Raw genomic sequence first — 17,962 nt, forward strand, 5'->3', positions numbered from 1 at the left:
GACCCCCAGCCTCTCTGGCCAGCCTGTCCCCATGCTCTGTCACTCTCAAGGGAAAGAAGTTTTTCCTTATGTTCAGATGGAACCTCCTGTGCTGTGGTTTGTGCCCGTTGCCCCTCGTCCTGTCGCTGGGCACCACTGAGAAGAGCCTGGTCCCATCCTCCTGATGCTCACCATTAAGGTGTTTGTATGCGTTGATAAGTCCCCTCTCAGCCTTCTCCTCTCCAGGCTGAACAGCCCCAGCTCCCTCAGCCTGTCCTTCCAAGGGAGATGCTCCAGCCCCTCATCATCTTCACAGCTTCCGCTGGTCCCTCTCCAGCCGTTCCCCATCTCTCTTGAACTGGGGAGCTCACGACCGGGCCTTGACCTGCGCCACCAGCACTCAGAGCTGCTTACCTTGGAGATGTAGAAGGCTTCCGTGTGCTTCTTGTAGAGGGCGAGGATGCCTGGAATCAGCTTCGGGAGCTGCTCCTCCAGCTTGTCACTGGGCATCAGGTAACTCATGGGTCCCAGCGCCTCCACCACGGCCAGTCTCAGCTGCAGGGAGAGATGGCACATCAAGAGCATGGTGGCCCAGGCCCTGGGGGACACGCCTGCCACAGCGTCGCCCCACTGCTACAGAGCTGCTCTTCCTGGTGCTTCTAGAAGCCTCCGAGCCGAGGCAGGGACAGCATTTCGTCCAGCTTTGCCAATGTGAGTGCAAAGGGTACTCAGCGGAGAAGGGGGACACCTAAACATGTCACCCATGCCTGCAGAGGACAAAACCTGGCTGGCCACCTCCCAGCTGTGGCATACGCCCAGAGTGCCACCCAAAGTGGTGCAGAAGGACCCCGTGCCCTGCTTTCCAGCAACAGGGAGCAAGCGCCCCATTCCGCAGGTGTCACACAAGGACAGAGGGAACCGAGCAGAGCTGCAGGGCACAAGGAGAAAAAAAGCATCCAGCCCTAAATCAGAGCTGGGGGCTCACTCTCTGGGGGCCACCTCCTCACCTAAGGGCACAGCTGAGATGCTGCAAGGCCAATGTCAGACTAACGCCCCTCCCTCCGCACCCAGGGAGGTCCTGCCCCCCCACCTTGGCTTCCCGGTGCTGCAGCCAGCTGTTGAAGAGCACTTCGTACGCACTGAAGATCTCGTTTGAGAAGGTGTCCTTCCTGACCGTGGGGTCTGGGGCTTTGTCCAAGTTTGCCAAGTACTCCTGGATGCTCTCACTGAAGTGCTGCAGAGCTAGGAGACAGATTGCCTAGTTAGATTTTCCACACGTACAAGGGAGTGTTTGTTTTAGCCCCTCCAGAAAGCAGATGGTTGACGTGCTGTTTTGCTGGGCAGCATCTCAAGGGATAGCAGATGCACCGGGACTTTCCCTGGCAGGCAGATTTTCCGAAAGGCGCCCTGGCTACGAGGGATTGTGGCAGGCAGCCGCGCCAGAGATGCATGCTGCTTTGTGCTTCCTGGGCGATGGCTGATGTAACCCACTCCAGAGACCCAGCCCCAGGGTCCCACAGGAGCCTGGATTTGCCACTCAGGTTATCTCCTTAGCAGCTCAGGTGGCCAAGAACTACAGCCTTGCAGCCAGAGGCAAGCCAGAACACCGCACCTCAACGAGTTTGTCCGGTCTGTGGGCCAGCAAGCGCTGTGTGTTAGCACGTGTTACTTCTCCCCCGGTGAATCAGACCAGTGATGAGAGCATGTTTGCATAAAGGCATGCATCCTGGCTCAGCAAGAGACTGCTGACCGCAGGGGACACCCATTGTCCATCTCTCCCCTCCAAGGAAGCCTTTGCCATGGCTTTACAGGGTTCCCCAAAGGCTTTACAAACCTTCTGGGGCTGCCGAGGGATCACCTAACACCAGGAGCAGGTCTCAGCTGATAGCACCCGAGGGCTGCAAACACCCTCCTACTCTTACTTGGGGAATTACCCAACCACGGAGCCCACCGAACAGGCTCCCAGCTTCAGGAGCCCCTGCACAGGGTGTTGCTCCAGATGCTCAGCACGAACCTCTCGGGGCTGAGCCCCATGCGATTGCTGCACAGGGACGCAGCAGGCCGGCTGCCTGGGAGGTGCCACTCACTGCAAGCCTTGCCCAGCTGCCCCAGCCGACCTGGAACCCCCCCTGCGCTGTCTGCCCATCCCCCCAGCTCCTTCCAGCCCCACTGCCCAGGACCCCCAGGCACCAGAGCGCACATACACAGACGCTGCTCTCCCTCCACATTGTGCTGGGGGCCCGTGTGTGCTCCCTTCCATAATCCATTAACGCACAGTGAGGCTCTTCCAGATGCCCCACCCTTTGCCAGGCTTTTCCTAAGGAAGGAAGCGGCCTGGGGCTTGCAGAGCCAATGCCGTGCCACCACCCGGCCAGGTCCAGAGCCCTGGCTGCCAGCATCACCAGGGACTGCCAAGCACCAGAGTGGGAGCCATGAGGGGTGAGGCCAAGGCAAGGGGAGCGGAGAAGGATCACAGCCTGCTCAAGCATGGAGGCACCCCCAGAGCCTGGCTCAAGCGCCGGCTCAAGAAGGGCCACCTGGAGCAGCCTGCCCAGGCCAAGCTCATCCACCCCTCTCCTGCTAGAGCCAGACGGCTCCTGCAGCTGATCCCACAGCGGGGAAGGGGCCGCCGTGCCTGCGGGATGCCCATGGCACTGAGCCATCCCTCCTCAGGCACGGCAGCCCCGCTCCTGCCAGAAAGTCACTGAGCAGAACCCTGCTTGGCTGCCCCAGGGAGGGAGCCCTCACAAGCCACATCCCGCACTAACGGGGCAAAGAAAAAAAACCCACGACACCCTGGTAGCCTGGGGAGGAGGTTTCGACACAGCAAAATAGCAGTGGAAGATGGAAGGCTGAAGGAAACAAGCAGCTGGCCCCGCATCGCAGCAGGACACAACCCAGGCACACAGTTCTGGCACAACCCCCGGTGTGGTCTGACCAGTGCCCATGGTACCAGCTGGGGACCCGGCCACCCCTCAGCCCTCGTGCCTGTGGGATGGAGAAGCCAGCACGGCCCCCAAGGATGCACAGCGACTCCAGAGCGTGCCAGCTCTCCGTGCCCCTGTGCCCAGCACGAGCTCGATGCACCCACGTTATGAGACCCGGAGGAGGAGGAGAGAGGGTTCCCGAGGAAAGAGCCCGGGACAGTGCCCGCTGCACGCCGAGGCTGCAGGGGTTGTGCTGCCTCCACGCCCTCCTCACCCACAGCAGATGTTTATTTTCAGCCCGATAGGATCAGAGATGCTGAGTCACTCCACAACCTCGTACAGAAGCCAGATCATTTCAATCACATGCCTCCTCACCCTCCCTGCGACCCGGCCAGCAGCACGCAAGAGAGAAGTCCTGCAAGCAGTGCCCTTTCTGCTGGAAGGGACATCACCTCCCCCAGGGCTGAGCCCTGCTCTTCTGCTGTCCTTAGTGGTGTGCCAGAAACCCCCCAACCTGCTCCCTGCGGCTCTGACAGATGGGGAGGGCTCAGAGGGGACATCCCTACCCCACAGGGATGAGGGACCACCGGCAGAAGGGTCCAGTGCTGCAAAGCAGAGCTCGCGCTGCTGGGAACACACCTGCAGCAGGGAGGGTCTGGCTGTCCTTGGGGCAAAAACTGAATTCCCATCGACCATCGGAGGGGTCAGGAAGGCCCCCAGCTCACTCCCATTACACCCAGCACCTTTCTGGAGCAGGGCACAAAAAGTAGACCCCATCTAAACTCTGTTTTCACTTCATCTCCAGGCTGGAGTCAGAACACCCTTGTTCAGGTCAAACCCTCCGAAAGTTTCTACAAGAAGCTTGTCTTGACCAAAGTGAACAGGACCAGCCAAACCCATCACCTTAAAGTCCTCCTCCAGCTTAAAGCCAGGCAGATTGCAAGGCCAACGAGCAATGTTATGCCTGGCTTTGCTTTTTTTGTTTGGTGGTTTGTTTGTTTTTAAAAAAAAAAAAGCTTGTAGCCAAGAACCCAGGGTAGCTGCTCCAGCCAGCAAGGTTTTTGGACACAGCTGGGAAGCTCATTCCCTTCCCTGCGGTGGGGCCACCGCAGACAGCACTGCTCCCAAGATAGAAAGCGGTACCTTGCTGACATCCCCAGAGCAGTAAAGCCTGGATCACATCCCTGCATCCACCTCTTCATCCCTGTGTTCAGCCCGGATCGAGCTCCCTGTAACTACTCTGTAGCCCGGTACCTCCCTGCTGCTGTCTCTCTGCGCCAGGCCACCCCGCAACAGCAAAAACACCCTGAAAAGATTCACCTACGTTGCACGGCTTTGCTGACTCCGGAGCTACCTCACCTGCCTTTCAGTTGTTGAAAACTTTGGCAAAAAATTATACAGAAACCATACAGAGCCAGAAATCCAGCACACCAGCAGCAGCTGAAGCCTGTGGGCAGCAGGCAGCTGCCAGAGACGGGGCACCCCCGCCGGGCAGCCCAATAGCCACCCCACAGCCTCCCTGGGCTTTCGGGAGGCTCCAGGGGAGCATGTCCACCCAGACCTCAGCCTGGGTTTCCACACACTCAGAGGTCGGCATCGGACAGAAGCGGTTGCGAGGGGCTGACTGTGGGCAGGCAGGGGTTTCGGGATCAGGGCAGGACCTGCTCCAAACCCGCAGGGGGCTGTTTAAAGATGCTCATACTGCTGTGCTTGCCAGCACTTTGGAGGCTTCGTGGGCTTTAGGATGAGTTAAGAGGTTGCAAGTACTCTGCGAGGGCAACAAACCCACCATGCCTCAGCGGCAGCAGCTACAAAATCGTTTTGGGAGGAACACGTGCGGAGCCAGGACGTCACACTGCTCAGGACCAAGCAGGGGAACAGAAAGCTGAAAGAAACAATTGCTGGAAGCAATGAAGAAGAAAGAGCTGCTGATGGCAGAAGGCTGCTCCAGAAGAGCCACCCAAACCTCAGAACCGAGTTCCACCAGCCCCACAGGCCCATATTGGTCCTCCCCACTGCACCTGAGCAGAAGGATCGCTTCTCCGCAGGGCCAGGCACCACCGATGAGCAGTCTCCAATGGGATTAGCAGCAGCCCTCCCGTCAATGAACGTGTCACCTGCGGTCTGCGATCGCCCACAGCCAGCCTAAACTGCCCGCACTGCCAACACCAGCCACCCTGGCAGTTAAAACAGCTCAGGAGTCTGGTTGTTCTCAATCAAGGGAGGATGCTTTATGTTCACAGGAATTGCCTGACCTTGCCTGTGGCTTTCCCAGAACACACCTGCACAGAAGCAGCTTAAGAGTTGCACGTTCTTGCTTTGAGCTCAACGTAACAGAACAAGAGCAAGTGCTGTCACCTGGGCTGCAGCAGACCCCAGTAACAAGCTTAGACACAAACCTCACTGTTTCCAGGAGAAATAAATGCTGCTGAATATAGTCCTACATCCATCCCTGAAGTTTACAGGGCTGCTCGGGAGGCTCCCACTCATCCCATTCATTCCTTGAAACGTGGAGCCACATTCCCAGGCCTTGATGCAAATATCAGCAAGAGATAAGAGCGACTGCACCAGCGGCGTGCTCCAGCAGCTCCCGTAGCATCTGTCAGGGTCCTTGAACCTGCGCTCCCCCAGACCACCTTTTATTTTTGCCCAGTTATAGACAGAAAACCAAAAATCCTGAAGATCCTCTGCTGGATATTCATAAGGCCATCACATCATGCCCGCCTGAGGCTGCGCACTGTCCTGCGGTCTGAGATGTATCAAATCCTGCTGCACCAGCAGCAGCTTTCAGCAAGCCCCGGGCTGGAGGAGGGCATCATGAGAAGGGAGGCCCGTGACATCCCGCCAGCCCACTGAAAGTGTCACATCCTGAAAGTGGCTCATGAGAATTACAGAAGTGGCTTAGACGGGAGCTGGCCTGGCACCGTTGCCGTGTCCCAGCCTCCTCACAATTCCTACTGGGGCTAACGCTCGTGTTGATGCCATGTGCCAGGTTCTTGGTCTTAATAAAGGGACAGCCTGGTTTAGAACAGGGTCTCCAGTAGCACATCTTCCCCTCCTTCCACATCCCACCGGGCCCATCACCTCAACCTGAGTCAGGACGACTCTGGAGCACCCATGCCCTGTTCGCCAGAGGAGAAAGCGAAGGGCACCAGTACTCGCTGGGCTACAAAACAGGAGTGACAGGGATCAGGTAGATGGAGAAGGACTTTTGCTGGATCCCAGTGACCTACAGCTGACAGCTATCCATCCCTTCCCAGAGCCAGCCAGGTCCCTGCTCCCAGCCATTCAGGAAAGGTCCATGTGAGTCAGCTCTCCACCCCCCATCCACAGTCCCTCCTTTTCCAGGGAAAGGAAAAGGTTTCCCACAGCACATCTGAAACGACTGCAGTCTCAGAAGATCCAGAAAGACCTTACCGTAGCAGAAGACAGACTTCATATGGTCCTGTTTGGCCATTCCCAGCATGGGCAGCATCGTCCCGAGGATGGAGTTGAGAAAAGGCACCATTCCAAACACTGGGAAGGAAGCGGGAGGGGGTCACTTGCAGCAAACACACAAGTGCCACTCAGCAGCTGCGCCAGCCCACGCTGGACACAGACCCGGCAGGACTGCACGGGCGCCCGATAAAGCCCAGCTCACCGCAGCCAGCTGGGAGCCCAATTCTGCCACACAAGAGATTGTCCCCAGAGAAGGAGACCCCCAGCCTCTCTGGGTAGGCTGTCCCAGTGCTCCATCACCCTCAAGGTAGTTTTTCCTCGTGTTCAGACGGAACCTCCCGTGCTGCAGTTTGTGCCTGTTGCCCCTTGTCCCATCGCTGGGCACCACTGAGAAGAGCCTGGCCCCATCCTACATCCCACTGGCTGCTGGCATCAGTCAGTGAATCTCTCCACAGCCAGACTTGTTTCCAGAAGTACCATCCTAAAAGTATCCATTTTAAAACTCAGTCTCTCTGGGATGGCTGGAGATGAGAGCCCAGACAGGGGATTCTCTAAGGACAAGGGCCAGGCAGGTCAGATGCCCACTGCTTTAGAGCGGCACACATTTTAAAGAGCTCGGCTGAGCTGTGAAGCCAAGCCGCAGGGGATTTCTAATTTCAGTCCACTTTTACAGGGACTCAGCTCCTCCGGGTATTGCCAGGTACGTGCGAGGTGCCCCATCTCCCACCCAGGGCTCTGGCAACTCCTGCCCAGCTGCAGGCAGAGCAGAGCATCCCCCCTCCAGCCACCCAAGAGGCAGGACCAGCACCCCAGGGCACAGCCCAGGCCTCTGCCACTGCTCTCCTTTTCCCCAGGGCACTGAGCACCGGGAGAGCCCACCAGGTCCCAGAGCGGCACGGCGTCAGAAGCTCTGCTCAGGCTGCTGCCAGACAAGCCAAGACAGCTGATGCTGCCCGCTCACACTGCCCCGTGACCCTCTGAGGAGGGGTTGCCCTCAGCTCCCTGCCTCAGCGCTGGGGACAGTCCCAGCAGCTCCCCATGAAGAGCAGCCAAGAAGAGAGCAGGGGTTTCCAAACCTCCTCCCAGTGCCAGCTCCCCGCAGCACTGGCTGTCCTCTTCTTGTGCCCCGTCTCTTCTGAAGAGAAGAGGAATAAAGGCCACCACAAGCAAGCCATTCCCATGGATGGCCCTCCTCCTTGCCATACTGGTGTTCACTGCTTTTTCAGTGTGTTTCATCACTAAGTTATTTTGCGGAGCAGACTCCTCAATCATTTAGCAGCGTCAAGTCTAAGCCATAAAATCCCCAGAAGTTTGGAAGCACGCTGCCAGGCTCGGCGTGCATGACACCACAGAGGTGCCCCCCACCCCGCAGAGCTCTTCGGGTACAGCATGAACCACAACACCCGAAGCCCACCCCATTTCCACGGCTCTTTCCAACGCGGACCAGCGGCTGCAGGTCACCCACTCACCGTTGGACACGGAGAGGTTTGCAAATGTCTGCATGACAAAGTAGTGAGGCAGGATCCCCGGCTGGAATTTGGTGAGCACCTCCTCCATCACCTTGTTGATGAAGCGTTGCCCCACCGCAACAAGGACATTGCTCGCAGCTTGCTGCCAGTCCCGGATCACTTCCTGGCGTGGATGGAGGGAAACCACGTCAGAACAGACACTGCCTCAGACACGCAGCCTCCCCGGAGCCTGCTTCTGCCTCATTTAAATGCCATGCATCATGCCTGGCTCCAAATGCCACGGGGAACTGCACTAAACAAAAGACTCAAGGTTCAGACATGACCTTTTTCCCACGCGGACCTGCAGCCTCTCAAGGCATCGCCTCCTCCTTCCTGCTCCAAAACCCACCTGCCCGTCCAGCTCCCTTTCAGCATCCAAGTTTTATTTAGCTTTGTATATGTGCCACGCTGGAAGAAAACCATCTACCAAACCATGTTCACCTCTCCCCAGAGAGAGGAACGTAGTCTGTCCCCTACTCCCTCCATCATCCCAAGTACAGAAGACTGCATGTAACTAGTCCTTCTCTTCCACGAAAGGGGTCCCAGCTACCTGCTACCCCTGGGGCAGCCCCAGACCCACAGCATTTTCTGCAATGACAGCATCAGGGGCAGGAAGGGTCTGGCCAAGAACAACGACAGGAGGAGCTGGAGCTTCCAGGTCATACCTTTGACTTGGTCATTTCATTAGACGCCAGGAAGATAACCACCTTCGCTGTGCTTTTGTCCAGGAGGGTAATGTTGTTCTTCACCACAGTTTCCATTGCCTTCAGGATGATCACCCGGTGAGGGTAGGCCAGCTGAAAAGGGAGGGAGACAGTGGCTGGTCAGCCAAGCTGAGCCAGGCACCGCAGCTGCCCCAGGGCAAGCAAAACCTGCGTGTCCCAGAGCTTCCCAGGCTGCGAGATGCCCAGCAAGGGACTGGCTAGCATTTCCACCATGTGGCTGGTGCAGTACAAGGCAATGACTTGGACCACCAACTAGTTTTACTCCATTTCTCATCCATGACAGCATATTATCACCATTTCTTCACCACTGCAACTCGAGCGCCTTGGACCAGACTTCTCAGCCAGCTGGTCCAGCACTCCTGTAGCCCAGCTCCTCCCAAGTATCTCCCTTGCTTGCTGACAGAGCCAACGTCCCCAAGCCACCAGGAAATATTCCTCACCCTGCTGACCCTCCCAGGGCAGAGCAGAGAAGACCCCTACCTTGTCATGCTGCCGGAGGTACTCGTCACAGGAGTTGAGGATCTCCTCTGGCTCAGATTCCCCCAGGTAGCACAAAGCATCGTAGATCTGCTCCTGGACTAGCGGGTCCTTATCTGTTGTGGCATCCATCAACGTCGTAGCAAGCCCTGAGCAAGAGAGGCAAGTTACAAAGATTTTTGTATTCTCTGAACACCTCCTGGACTAACAAGAGCAGGAAGAGAAGAGCCTCCGTGCAATTTCATCCATCCTTCCACAAGCCATGCACACAGCTAAATTAAGCTTTTGTTTCCCACTCAACGAGCACCAACAAGAACCCTTCCTTCTGGGCTCACCACCCAAGGTAACTCACCTTTAACTTGAAGACCCCCTGCATGCGGCCCTCCCCTATTCCCCAAGGGCAAATCCTTGGGGATTCATCCTCATCCCCCAAGCTGGGTTGAACACTTCAAAGGTGTTTGGGGTTTTTTTTACTGCAGACCTTACACACAGCACAGTGTCAGCCTCTGAGCCAAGGTGAACTTGGCTCTAACGTTTCTCACTGGAGCAGGGAGAAGGAAGGATTTATTACACTGGAGATTTCAGACTAGGGCCGGGCAGCGGCGCTGGGCGCTGGCTCCATCGGAGGCACCTGGGGAACCTGCACAGGGGCTGGTGTGACGTGGGACCCACCAAGGGCATGTCTGTGAGGGTCAGGGGCTGCAGGAGCCCCGCAGTCATGCAGGTGAACCCCACCACCAAACAAGGCTCTATGAGGGCAAACAGATGCCATCAATCAGGAGCTGGCAAAGTCCTTCCCGGTATTCCAGCCACGCTAGCCAGCTGCCACATGGGAACTGCCCCAGGAGCACAGGCGACAGTGGCCCTTGTCCTGGCCCTGGGGCACCAACAGCAACGCACTGTCCCCAGGCATGGCACCCCCACTGGCTGTGGCTAAAACCGCTGCCCCAGCGGCAAACCCGGTGGTGGGACAGAGCCCACTGAGTCCCTGCCAGCGGTGAGACAGGCGCCTGCATCACTGCTGTGGTCCAGAGCTGCTCCGTCCCACCCATCAGCCAGCAACTCTGCTCCAAGAGGCTTAATTGTTACTGTGGAGTGGTGTATCTCTCATTAGGGCCTTTGTTTTAATAAGGTTAATTAGTTACAGAGCAGGTCGCCGGCACGAGCTTTGCAAAGAGCCTGCAGAACACCATGGGGCCAGCCACTGCACACAGCCTCCGCCACACCACGGCTTCTTGTCCAGGACTGTGCCTTCATGGCAGGGTACGAAGACCCGTCAGGATGCCTGGCCCTGCGTGGACACCGTGCTGCCCGCATGGACGCCGTGCTGCCCGCATGGACGCCGTGCTGCCCGCACGGACGCGTGCTGCCTTGGAAACATCAGTGGCTGCCACAAGGGTTGCACCAGGAGGGTGGCAGCATCCCTCACCCCTTCCCCTCCTGCTGTGGCCGGCTGCCCCAGGCCGGGAGGAGCCGCAGCTGAAAGCTGCCCCACTTCGGGGGTTGTCATCTTCCAAGGCAGGGAGTTGGGGAGACGTTTGCCACACCGTCACGTTAAAGCCAACGTGACCTGGTGCTACTGCTGCTGAAGGTAATCCCTGCTCCCACCCCAACCCACCCCTTCCCCGTGGCTTAATTAAACCAGAAATTTCTTTATTGCCTTAAAAAAAAAAAAAAAAAAAAAAAAAAAAAAGAGGAGAGAGGTTCATTTCAAAGCTGGATGGGATTAATTTAGGAAATGCACAAGGGTTTACACCAGTTAAATATTTAGAGACTATTTAAGCTTACGCAATTTGCAGCAGAGACAAGGCCCGAGATTAATTTCTAGGGCAGGGAATTACTGTGCACAGAGAACCGCTCCCCCCTCCTGTCCCTGACCAGCACATCTCTCCAGATGCTGCAGAAAGCTCCAGCAGCCCAGCTCCAGCAGCATCACTGTTGGCTCCACCACCGGCAGCCGAGGCAGGGCTGAGCTCCCCCCAGGGCACCAGCAAGGCAATTTAGCCTTAATAGTGAGCGAGTCTTCCCACCCGGCTCCATCCCCATAGAAAAGCTTCACTGGAGCTGGGCAAAACGGGCAGCAGCAAGGCAGAGGGGGACAGCGGCCAAGACCCCCAGGGCAGGGCCGGTGCGCTGAAGTCCCTTGCCCACTCCCACCGTGCTCCTGTACTCACGTTTTATCCGTGACTCCATCATGCTCCGTGTTTTCAGCTTCCCCACCAGCAGAAGGCAGTTGGCAGCTTCCTCTGTCTCAAACCCGGGGATCCCTGGGGAACCTATTTTTACACACTGCCTTTACTTTCACGGAGAAGACTGAGGTTCTGGTCCAGGTCAGAAAGGCACCAGTGGATGCAGTGAGGTGGAGGAGATGCTCTACAGCAGCCGTGGGGAGGGGGGAATGCCAGTTCCTCGCAGGCAGCTGATTGCCTGCCTGAGCTCTGCTTCCCAGGGGCCGGCAGGCTGCAGGTGCTGCGCTTCCATCAGCCCCCAGGACCGTCCCTATGGAGGTCGGAGCCAGGGGGAGCGCGTCCTGGGTTCCGCTCCCCTCTGTGCCTGCCTTCGTGGCCTGCAGACGGGAGGACATTCTCCATCAGCAAAGCAGACGTAGAAAGCTAAACCATTCCCCTCACGTTACTGCGAGGAGCCGCCACTCACAACCACGGTTCTCCCGGGTTAACGGCTGGACTTGATGATCTTAAAGGTCTTTTCAGACCCGAACGATTCCGCGATTCGCAGCCCTGAGGCTCGGCCAGGCCAGCCCAAGGCAGGTGCCCCATTAGTGAGTCCCTGCGCACTGTGGGGGCTGAGCCATGCTCCGAAGATCTGTCCCTAAAACCACGAAGAAAAGCCAAGGGGGCAAGTTCCCAGTGCCTGCAAGGGCCACTGGCCCTGCTGCGGGGGAGCGTCGGGCTCCAGCCCTTTCCCTTGCCAGCTCCAGCCCAGACAAGACCAAGCTTTTAGTCAAACAAGATTCGAAGGTTGAGGCTGTGGAGTCTCCCCGCTGCCTCAAGCCCAGTACTGCCCACGGAGCCTCCTCCATCCCGGTGGGGCCAGGCAGCCAGCCGAGCTGGTCGCCAAAGGCTCGTTGGCCACCTCACTACAGTACCTGCTGGCCATCACACTGGCCTTGCCACGGCACCGCGGCCCTGCACAAGCCCACCAGAGCGGGGGCCGTGACACGGAGCCCTGGGCTACCAAAACGCAGGCGGGGAGGGAACCCCACCCCCACCCAGGGAACCCCACCTGCGGCACGGGCCCATGACCCCTCCCCGGCTTCCCGCTGGCAACCGACACCGGAGCTGGGGGGTGACCACCGGGGTTAATTTCCCCTGGGGCGGGGGGGCAGCTCCCGAAGGAGGCTGGGGGATACACCCGGCCGGTGCCAGGCCCCAGGCCCCAAAGCCCCCCCGCCCCGTGGAGGGCAGGCGACTCCCCGTGGGTGAGGAAGCAGCCAGCACGGGGCCACAATGGCACAGGATCACAAGGACACCGGGTCCCGTCCCGTCCCATCCCGCCCCGCCCCCCCCTCCCCTCCCCGCCCCCACCGGCCGCACTCACCGCGGGCACCGCCGGACCGGGACCTGCTCGGCCCCCGGCGCCGCTTCCGGGTGCGCCGGTCACGCCTCCCACACGCCCTGTTTCGGGAGGGTCACGCCCCCTCGCACAGACCACGCCCCTCCGCCGTATTGGAACAGCACGCATACGTGCTACCGTTCAGCCCCGCCAGGGGGCGCCGGAGGCGCCACCGGCGCCCCCTGGCGGGGCTGAACTGCAACGCCCCCTGCGCACAGCGCGTCCGTGGAGGTGAGGGGCTGTCCCCTACCCACCTCCCCCGCAATGGCGGGGGCGGGGGGGCACACGCCGGGCAGGGACCACCGCTTTTCCCCGGCTCCTGCAGGGGGTCTCGAACCCGCAGCCCCCGGCGCCCCCCGCCTGGAAGCCACAGCAGGTTTAGGCTTGGAAACCTTTTATTTCACAAGGCACATCGCAGCAGTGGGGCCGCCCCACAACGACTGGGGAGGGAGCAGCAGCCCTTTCCCCAATTCCTTCCCCCCCTTCCCCCCGCATTTCAGCTCTGTCCCAGAGCCGCGCGAGGCCAGGGGGAACCCTGCCCTGCAGGACCCCCACGTCTGCTTCACAAGCAGCAGGGAGGAACGTGTCCAGGCTGTCACCCTCATGGGCAGATTGTCCCAACAGTGACCAGGGTCCGCGGGTGACCCGGCCACGGCAGCCCGTCACCGTGATGGCTCCTCAGAGCATGGCATCGAGCCCTGCGCCTCCTGCCGCCGCTCCTCCTGCTCCCGCCGCCGCTCCTCCTCCTCCCGATCCAGGCACTGCAGCTGCTGCTCCACCTCCTCAGGGATGTCCACTTCTAGCAGGTTCTCCATCCCCGGGCCGGGCTCGTCCCCGATCAGCACCTTTTCCCAGGAAGAGGAGGAATGCTCAGGGAGAGGCAACAGGACTGTGGGGCCCCCACCCTTCCCAGAACCACAAAATAGTCAGCGTCGGGACCTCTGGAGACCACCCAGCCCAACCCCCTGCTAGAGCAGGTTCTCCTCCAGCAGGCTGCACAGGTTTGCGTCCAGGTGGGCTTTGAATGTTCCCAAAGACGACGACCCCCAGCCTCTCTGGCCAGCCTGTCCCCATGCTCTTGTCACTCTCAAGGGAGAGAAATTCTTCCTCATGTTCAGATGGAACCTCCCGTGTTGCGGTTTGTGCCCGTTGCCCCTTGTCCTGTCGCTGGGCACCACTGAGAAGAGCCTGGTCCCATCCTCCTGATGCTCACCATTAAGGTGTTTGTATGCGTTGATAAGTCCCCTCTCAGCCTTCTCTCCAGGCTGAACAGCCCCAGCTCCCTCAGCCTGTCCTTCCAAGGGAGATGCTCCAGCCCCTCATCATCTTCACAGCTTCCGCTGGTCCCTCTCCAGCCGTTCCCCATCTCTCTTGAACTGGGGAGCCCAGGACTGACACATCCCCACCACCCCACACCCCAGCAGGGAACAGAGTGAGGGAGAGGCAGGACAGAGCCCTTGGAGCAGCTCTGCACCCTGGGACCTGTCTGTAACCCCCACAGGGACCCTCCTTCCCACCTGAATGAGCTTCTCGCAGGCAGCCAGCACGTCTGGCTCCTGCTCCCAGCGGTGCAGCTCCCTCAGGATCAGGTACGTCCCCTTCTCCCGCACGATGTGCCGCCCAGCCTTGGTGGCTGTCAACTGCGAAGGAGACAAAGCAGCAGTGTGGGCAGGGAGTCTGGCACACCCAGGAGAGCAGCAACAGCAACACAGCGCAGGGCTCAGCCAGCTTCTCTGCCCAGGACCGCATCCAGATGGCATCTGAGTAATCTCCAAGGATGGAGACTTCACCACCTCCCCAGGCAACCTGGGCCAGGGCTCAGGCACCCTTGCAAGGAAAAAAACTTTCCTGATATTTAAGTATTGCAGAATTAATTTTTAATAACTTATGCAGTGTTTCCTAGTCTTAAAAGGATACATTTTTATTTTGTAATTAATTTCAAATTTGCCATTAAAATCACTGGATGCTTTTGTAATGCACAATGAACGCTTAAAGCCTGTTAAATGAGGCTTAACATCTGAAAGAACCTGCTATCTTAAGCAAACAGCCTTTCCTTGGAGATAAGGACAGCTGCAACCCTGCAAGTTCAACCAGCAGTTGCTGTGGGGTGCTGGTGAAAGAGTGAAACCACCTCCAACCAGAGGACAAAGTTCCGCAGCTAAACCTGGATTGCAAGGTAGCGTTGCATCAAGCCCTCTGCCATGACCCACAGCTCTGTGAACTGAAGGACTTCCTACAGTTTTGAGCCTCCATGCCAGAAAGGATGCAGGAAAACTGGAAGAGGTCAAAAAGCTGCCAAGATGGCCAGCGTTTGAGAGCCTGCAGAGCTCAGCAAGGCAGTGGCAAAGGGCAATCTGCCCGAAACTTAGGTGGAAACTAGTCAAGTACTTCCAACAACTTGAAAGCAAACTGGTCTCAGTGATGCCAGACAGCGTAACAAGGGGCAGCAGTTCCTAACAGATGCAAGGGAGGATTTTCACTGGAAGGCCAAAACCTGGGACGTGGTGCCTGGACACCTTGTGAAATATCTGTCTTGGAGGCTTGGAAGCACAACCTCCCGTGTTCCAGTTTGTGTCCATTGCCTCTGGTCCTGGCACTGGGAAGAACCTGGCTCCCCCTGAGCCTTCTCATCTCCAGGCTGAGCAGTCCCAGCTCCCTCAGCCTTTCCTCATAGAGATCTTCCACTCTCTTCACCACCTTGGTGGCCCTTCCCTGGACAGCCTTCACCATCTCTCTCGCACAGGGGAGCCCAGCACTGGACCCATCGCTCCTCAGTGGCCACACCAGCGCTGAGCAGAGCTCACTCAACCTCCTGTGACACTCCTCACGCAGCCCAGGACACCGTTCACCTTAGAATCATCAAATCGCAGATGGTTTGGATTGGAAGGGACCTTAAAATACCATCTAGTTCCAAGCCCCTGTCAAGGGTAGGGACACCTTCCACCAGACCAGGTTGCTCCCAGCCCCATCCAACCAGGCCTTGAATGTTTCCAGGGATGAGGCATCGATCCTCTCTCTGGGCAGCCTGTGCCAGTGCCTCACCGCCCTCAGCATAACAAATTTCTTCCTTGTGTGCACCCCGCAGCATCCCCGAGTCATTCTCCACAGGACTGCTCTCAATCCACTCTCTGCCTAGGCTGTATTTGTGTGTGGGATATTTATGCTTGGGACCTTTGCCACAGGAGCACACTGCACCAGCCACTCCTCCCAGCTCAGTGTCATCTACAAATACACTGAGGGTATGCTCCGCCTCATCATCCAGATGATTAATGAAGACACTGAACAGGACTGGACCCCCGAGAGCACAGTGCTGGTCACTGGCCACCCTCTGGGGCCATCTGGTTTTCAATCTACCTCACTGCCTGCTCATCCAGCCCAGATGGCATCACTTCTCCATGAGGATCCCATGGCACACGGTGCATTCTGGGGCAGCCCTGAACACCTTTCTACTCCCAGGAGCCCTGGCCTGGGCTCTCGCCCTCAGCCCCGCTGTGAGTTGCACCAGAGGGACCCACCAGCATGATGGCTTCTAGCAGCATCTTCCGGATGTCAGGTTCCTCCTCTCGCTGCTTGTCCTGCGGCAGGTACTGCAAGTCCACAGGTAGCCCTAGTGGAAGAGGCAGCCTCAGTGGGAGGCACGTGGCCAGCAGTCCACAGATGGCCACCTCCCACTGACGCCCACTTACTTTCCATCTCATCCTCAGGAAACTCCTCGGGGCCTGCCAGAGGCAGGAGGAGAAAGGGCAGAATGTCGACCTCCTCACTCAGCAGCCACTCGTGGTCCTCTGGGAACAGCCTGGGGTCAGAGGAGCCACCGCAGCCAGGGTGGAAAGCCCAGCTCAGCCCCCACCCAGCTGCTCACCCATTTCCCCCACCAATGGAACCAGTGAGAAAATTGGAAGGGCAAACATGACAGAAACTCATGGGTCAAGATAAACGCAGTTCAATAAGGGAAGGGAGGAAAAAAAGCCCCAAGTGATGCAAAAGTACCAATCACTTGGCACAGACCGATGCCCAGCCTGTCCCCATGTGACGGCTGCTCTGGCCCCCTCCCCGTTTCAGTGCTGACCATGATGCTATGATGTGTGGGACATCCCTCTGGTCTGTGGGGGTCAGCTGTCCCAGCCGTGTCCCCCCAGCCTCCTGCCCAACCCCAGCCTACTCACTGGGGAGAAACACAGAAGACCTTTCTCCGCAGCAGAGGGCTTCCAGCCCTCGGATCATCTCCGTATCCCTCCCCTGGCCCTACTCCAGCAGGTCCCTGCCTGGGTTGTGCTGAGGACGCCCGAGCACACGGGCTGGCTAAGCCCAAGCAGCATCGCCTGTGCCAGCTAAACCTGGTGGCGTTACCAGCACCCGCTTTGGTCACCAGCCTAAAACACAACACCACATGGGTCACTGTGAAGAAAGGGAGCCCTATCCCAGTCAGACCTAGCATCCCCAGCTCCCGGCCGTGTGGCAGCCCGCTCACAGCCCAGGGTGAGGGCAGCACCACCCAGCAGCCGGGCCAGTGCCTGGGCTCGGCCCGGGGCTCTCACCGGCCTCGAAGCAGCAGTTCCTGAGGGCCCCCACGATGCCCCGGCGATGGATAACGGAGTCCTTGTACTGCGTGAAGGGCAGCAGCCGCTGCACCGAGCGCCTACGGGAGAGGAGGGCCGGTCACAGCGAGCCGCAGCCCCCGGGCCTGGGCACCGCCCGCCCGCAGGCCGCCCCCACCGCACAGCCGTACCGGGAGCGGTCGAGGAGCCCGCGGCGGCCCTCGGGCAGCCGGCTGAGGTTGCAGAGCAGCGGACCGAGCTGGGCCGGCGGCCGGGGCTCACCGAGCGGCTGGAGGAGCGGCGCCAGGCCGAGGCCCCGCTCCCGCAGGCCGCCCAGCACCCGCCGCGCCGCGCCGCGCTCCCGGCAGAGGTTGGCCAGCAGCCCGCAGGCGGGCCCGGCCGGCAGCAGCGCCAGCAGCGCGGGCAGGGCGGCCAGCAGCGGCTCGCGGGCCGCCGGCTCGGCCGAGACGTTTACCAGGCAGTCCATGGCGTGGCGAGCCGCCGCCGAGCCGGGTCCCACCGCCAGCTCCAGCAGGGCCGCCAGGGCCGCGGGCCGCCCCGCCAGCAGCCGCTGCCCCGCCGCGCTGCCCGACAGCGCCCGCGCCGCCGCCGCTGCGCCCTCCCGCGCCGCCGCGCCCGCCGCCGGGGCCAGCAGGGCCTGCAGCTCCGCCAGCGCCGCCACTACCGACGCCTCCTCTTCCGCCGCCATGACGGGCGCCTCCGACATGGTAGGCGTCACCTAGCAACCGCGAACCGGCCCCGCGATGGGCAGGCGCGAAGGCCAATGAAGCGCTGGG

At 59.4% G+C, this 17,962-nt stretch overlaps 2 protein-coding genes across 5 annotated transcripts in view; both read right to left on the bottom strand.

The window, feature by feature from the left end:
* MROH1 (maestro heat like repeat family member 1) overlaps window positions 1–12,705 on the bottom strand; it is a 56,968-nt gene extending 44,263 nt beyond the window's left edge. For all 4 annotated transcript variants that reach the window (XM_055800095.1, XM_055800094.1, XM_055800093.1 and 1 more), the window contains exons 1-8: window positions 12,613–12,705; window positions 11,229–11,620; window positions 9,058–9,203; window positions 8,518–8,649; window positions 7,814–7,976; window positions 6,324–6,422; window positions 1,070–1,221; window positions 394–534 (exon numbers count right to left, since the gene is read on the bottom strand). In XM_055800095.1, the coding sequence (XP_055656070.1) occupies window positions 394–534; window positions 1,070–1,221; window positions 6,324–6,422; window positions 7,814–7,976; window positions 8,518–8,649; window positions 9,058–9,203; window positions 11,229–11,250 (855 nt within the window). In that variant the 5' untranslated portion in view covers window positions 11,251–11,620; window positions 12,613–12,705. The remainder of the gene's footprint in view (window positions 1–393; window positions 535–1,069; window positions 1,222–6,323; window positions 6,423–7,813; window positions 7,977–8,517; window positions 8,650–9,057; window positions 9,204–11,228; window positions 11,621–12,612) is intronic.
* Window positions 12,706–13,004: 299 nt separating this feature from the next.
* On the bottom strand, window positions 13,005–17,913 carry HGH1 (HGH1 homolog). Its single transcript, XM_055800102.1, has 6 exons — window positions 17,357–17,913; window positions 17,166–17,266; window positions 16,314–16,412; window positions 16,143–16,234; window positions 14,145–14,267; window positions 13,005–13,472 (listed from the first exon to the last, which is right to left on the bottom strand). Exons 1-6 carry the CDS (start codon window positions 17,890–17,892, stop codon window positions 13,290–13,292), a joined length of 1,134 nt encoding a protein of 377 aa, XP_055656077.1. The 5' UTR covers window positions 17,893–17,913; the 3' UTR covers window positions 13,005–13,289.
* Between the last annotated feature and the right edge of the window lie 49 nt (window positions 17,914–17,962).

Source organism: Falco peregrinus, chromosome 3 (assembly GCF_023634155.1).
Source record: "Falco peregrinus isolate bFalPer1 chromosome 3, bFalPer1.pri, whole genome shotgun sequence".
Taxonomy (NCBI): domain Eukaryota; kingdom Metazoa; phylum Chordata; class Aves; order Falconiformes; family Falconidae; genus Falco; species Falco peregrinus.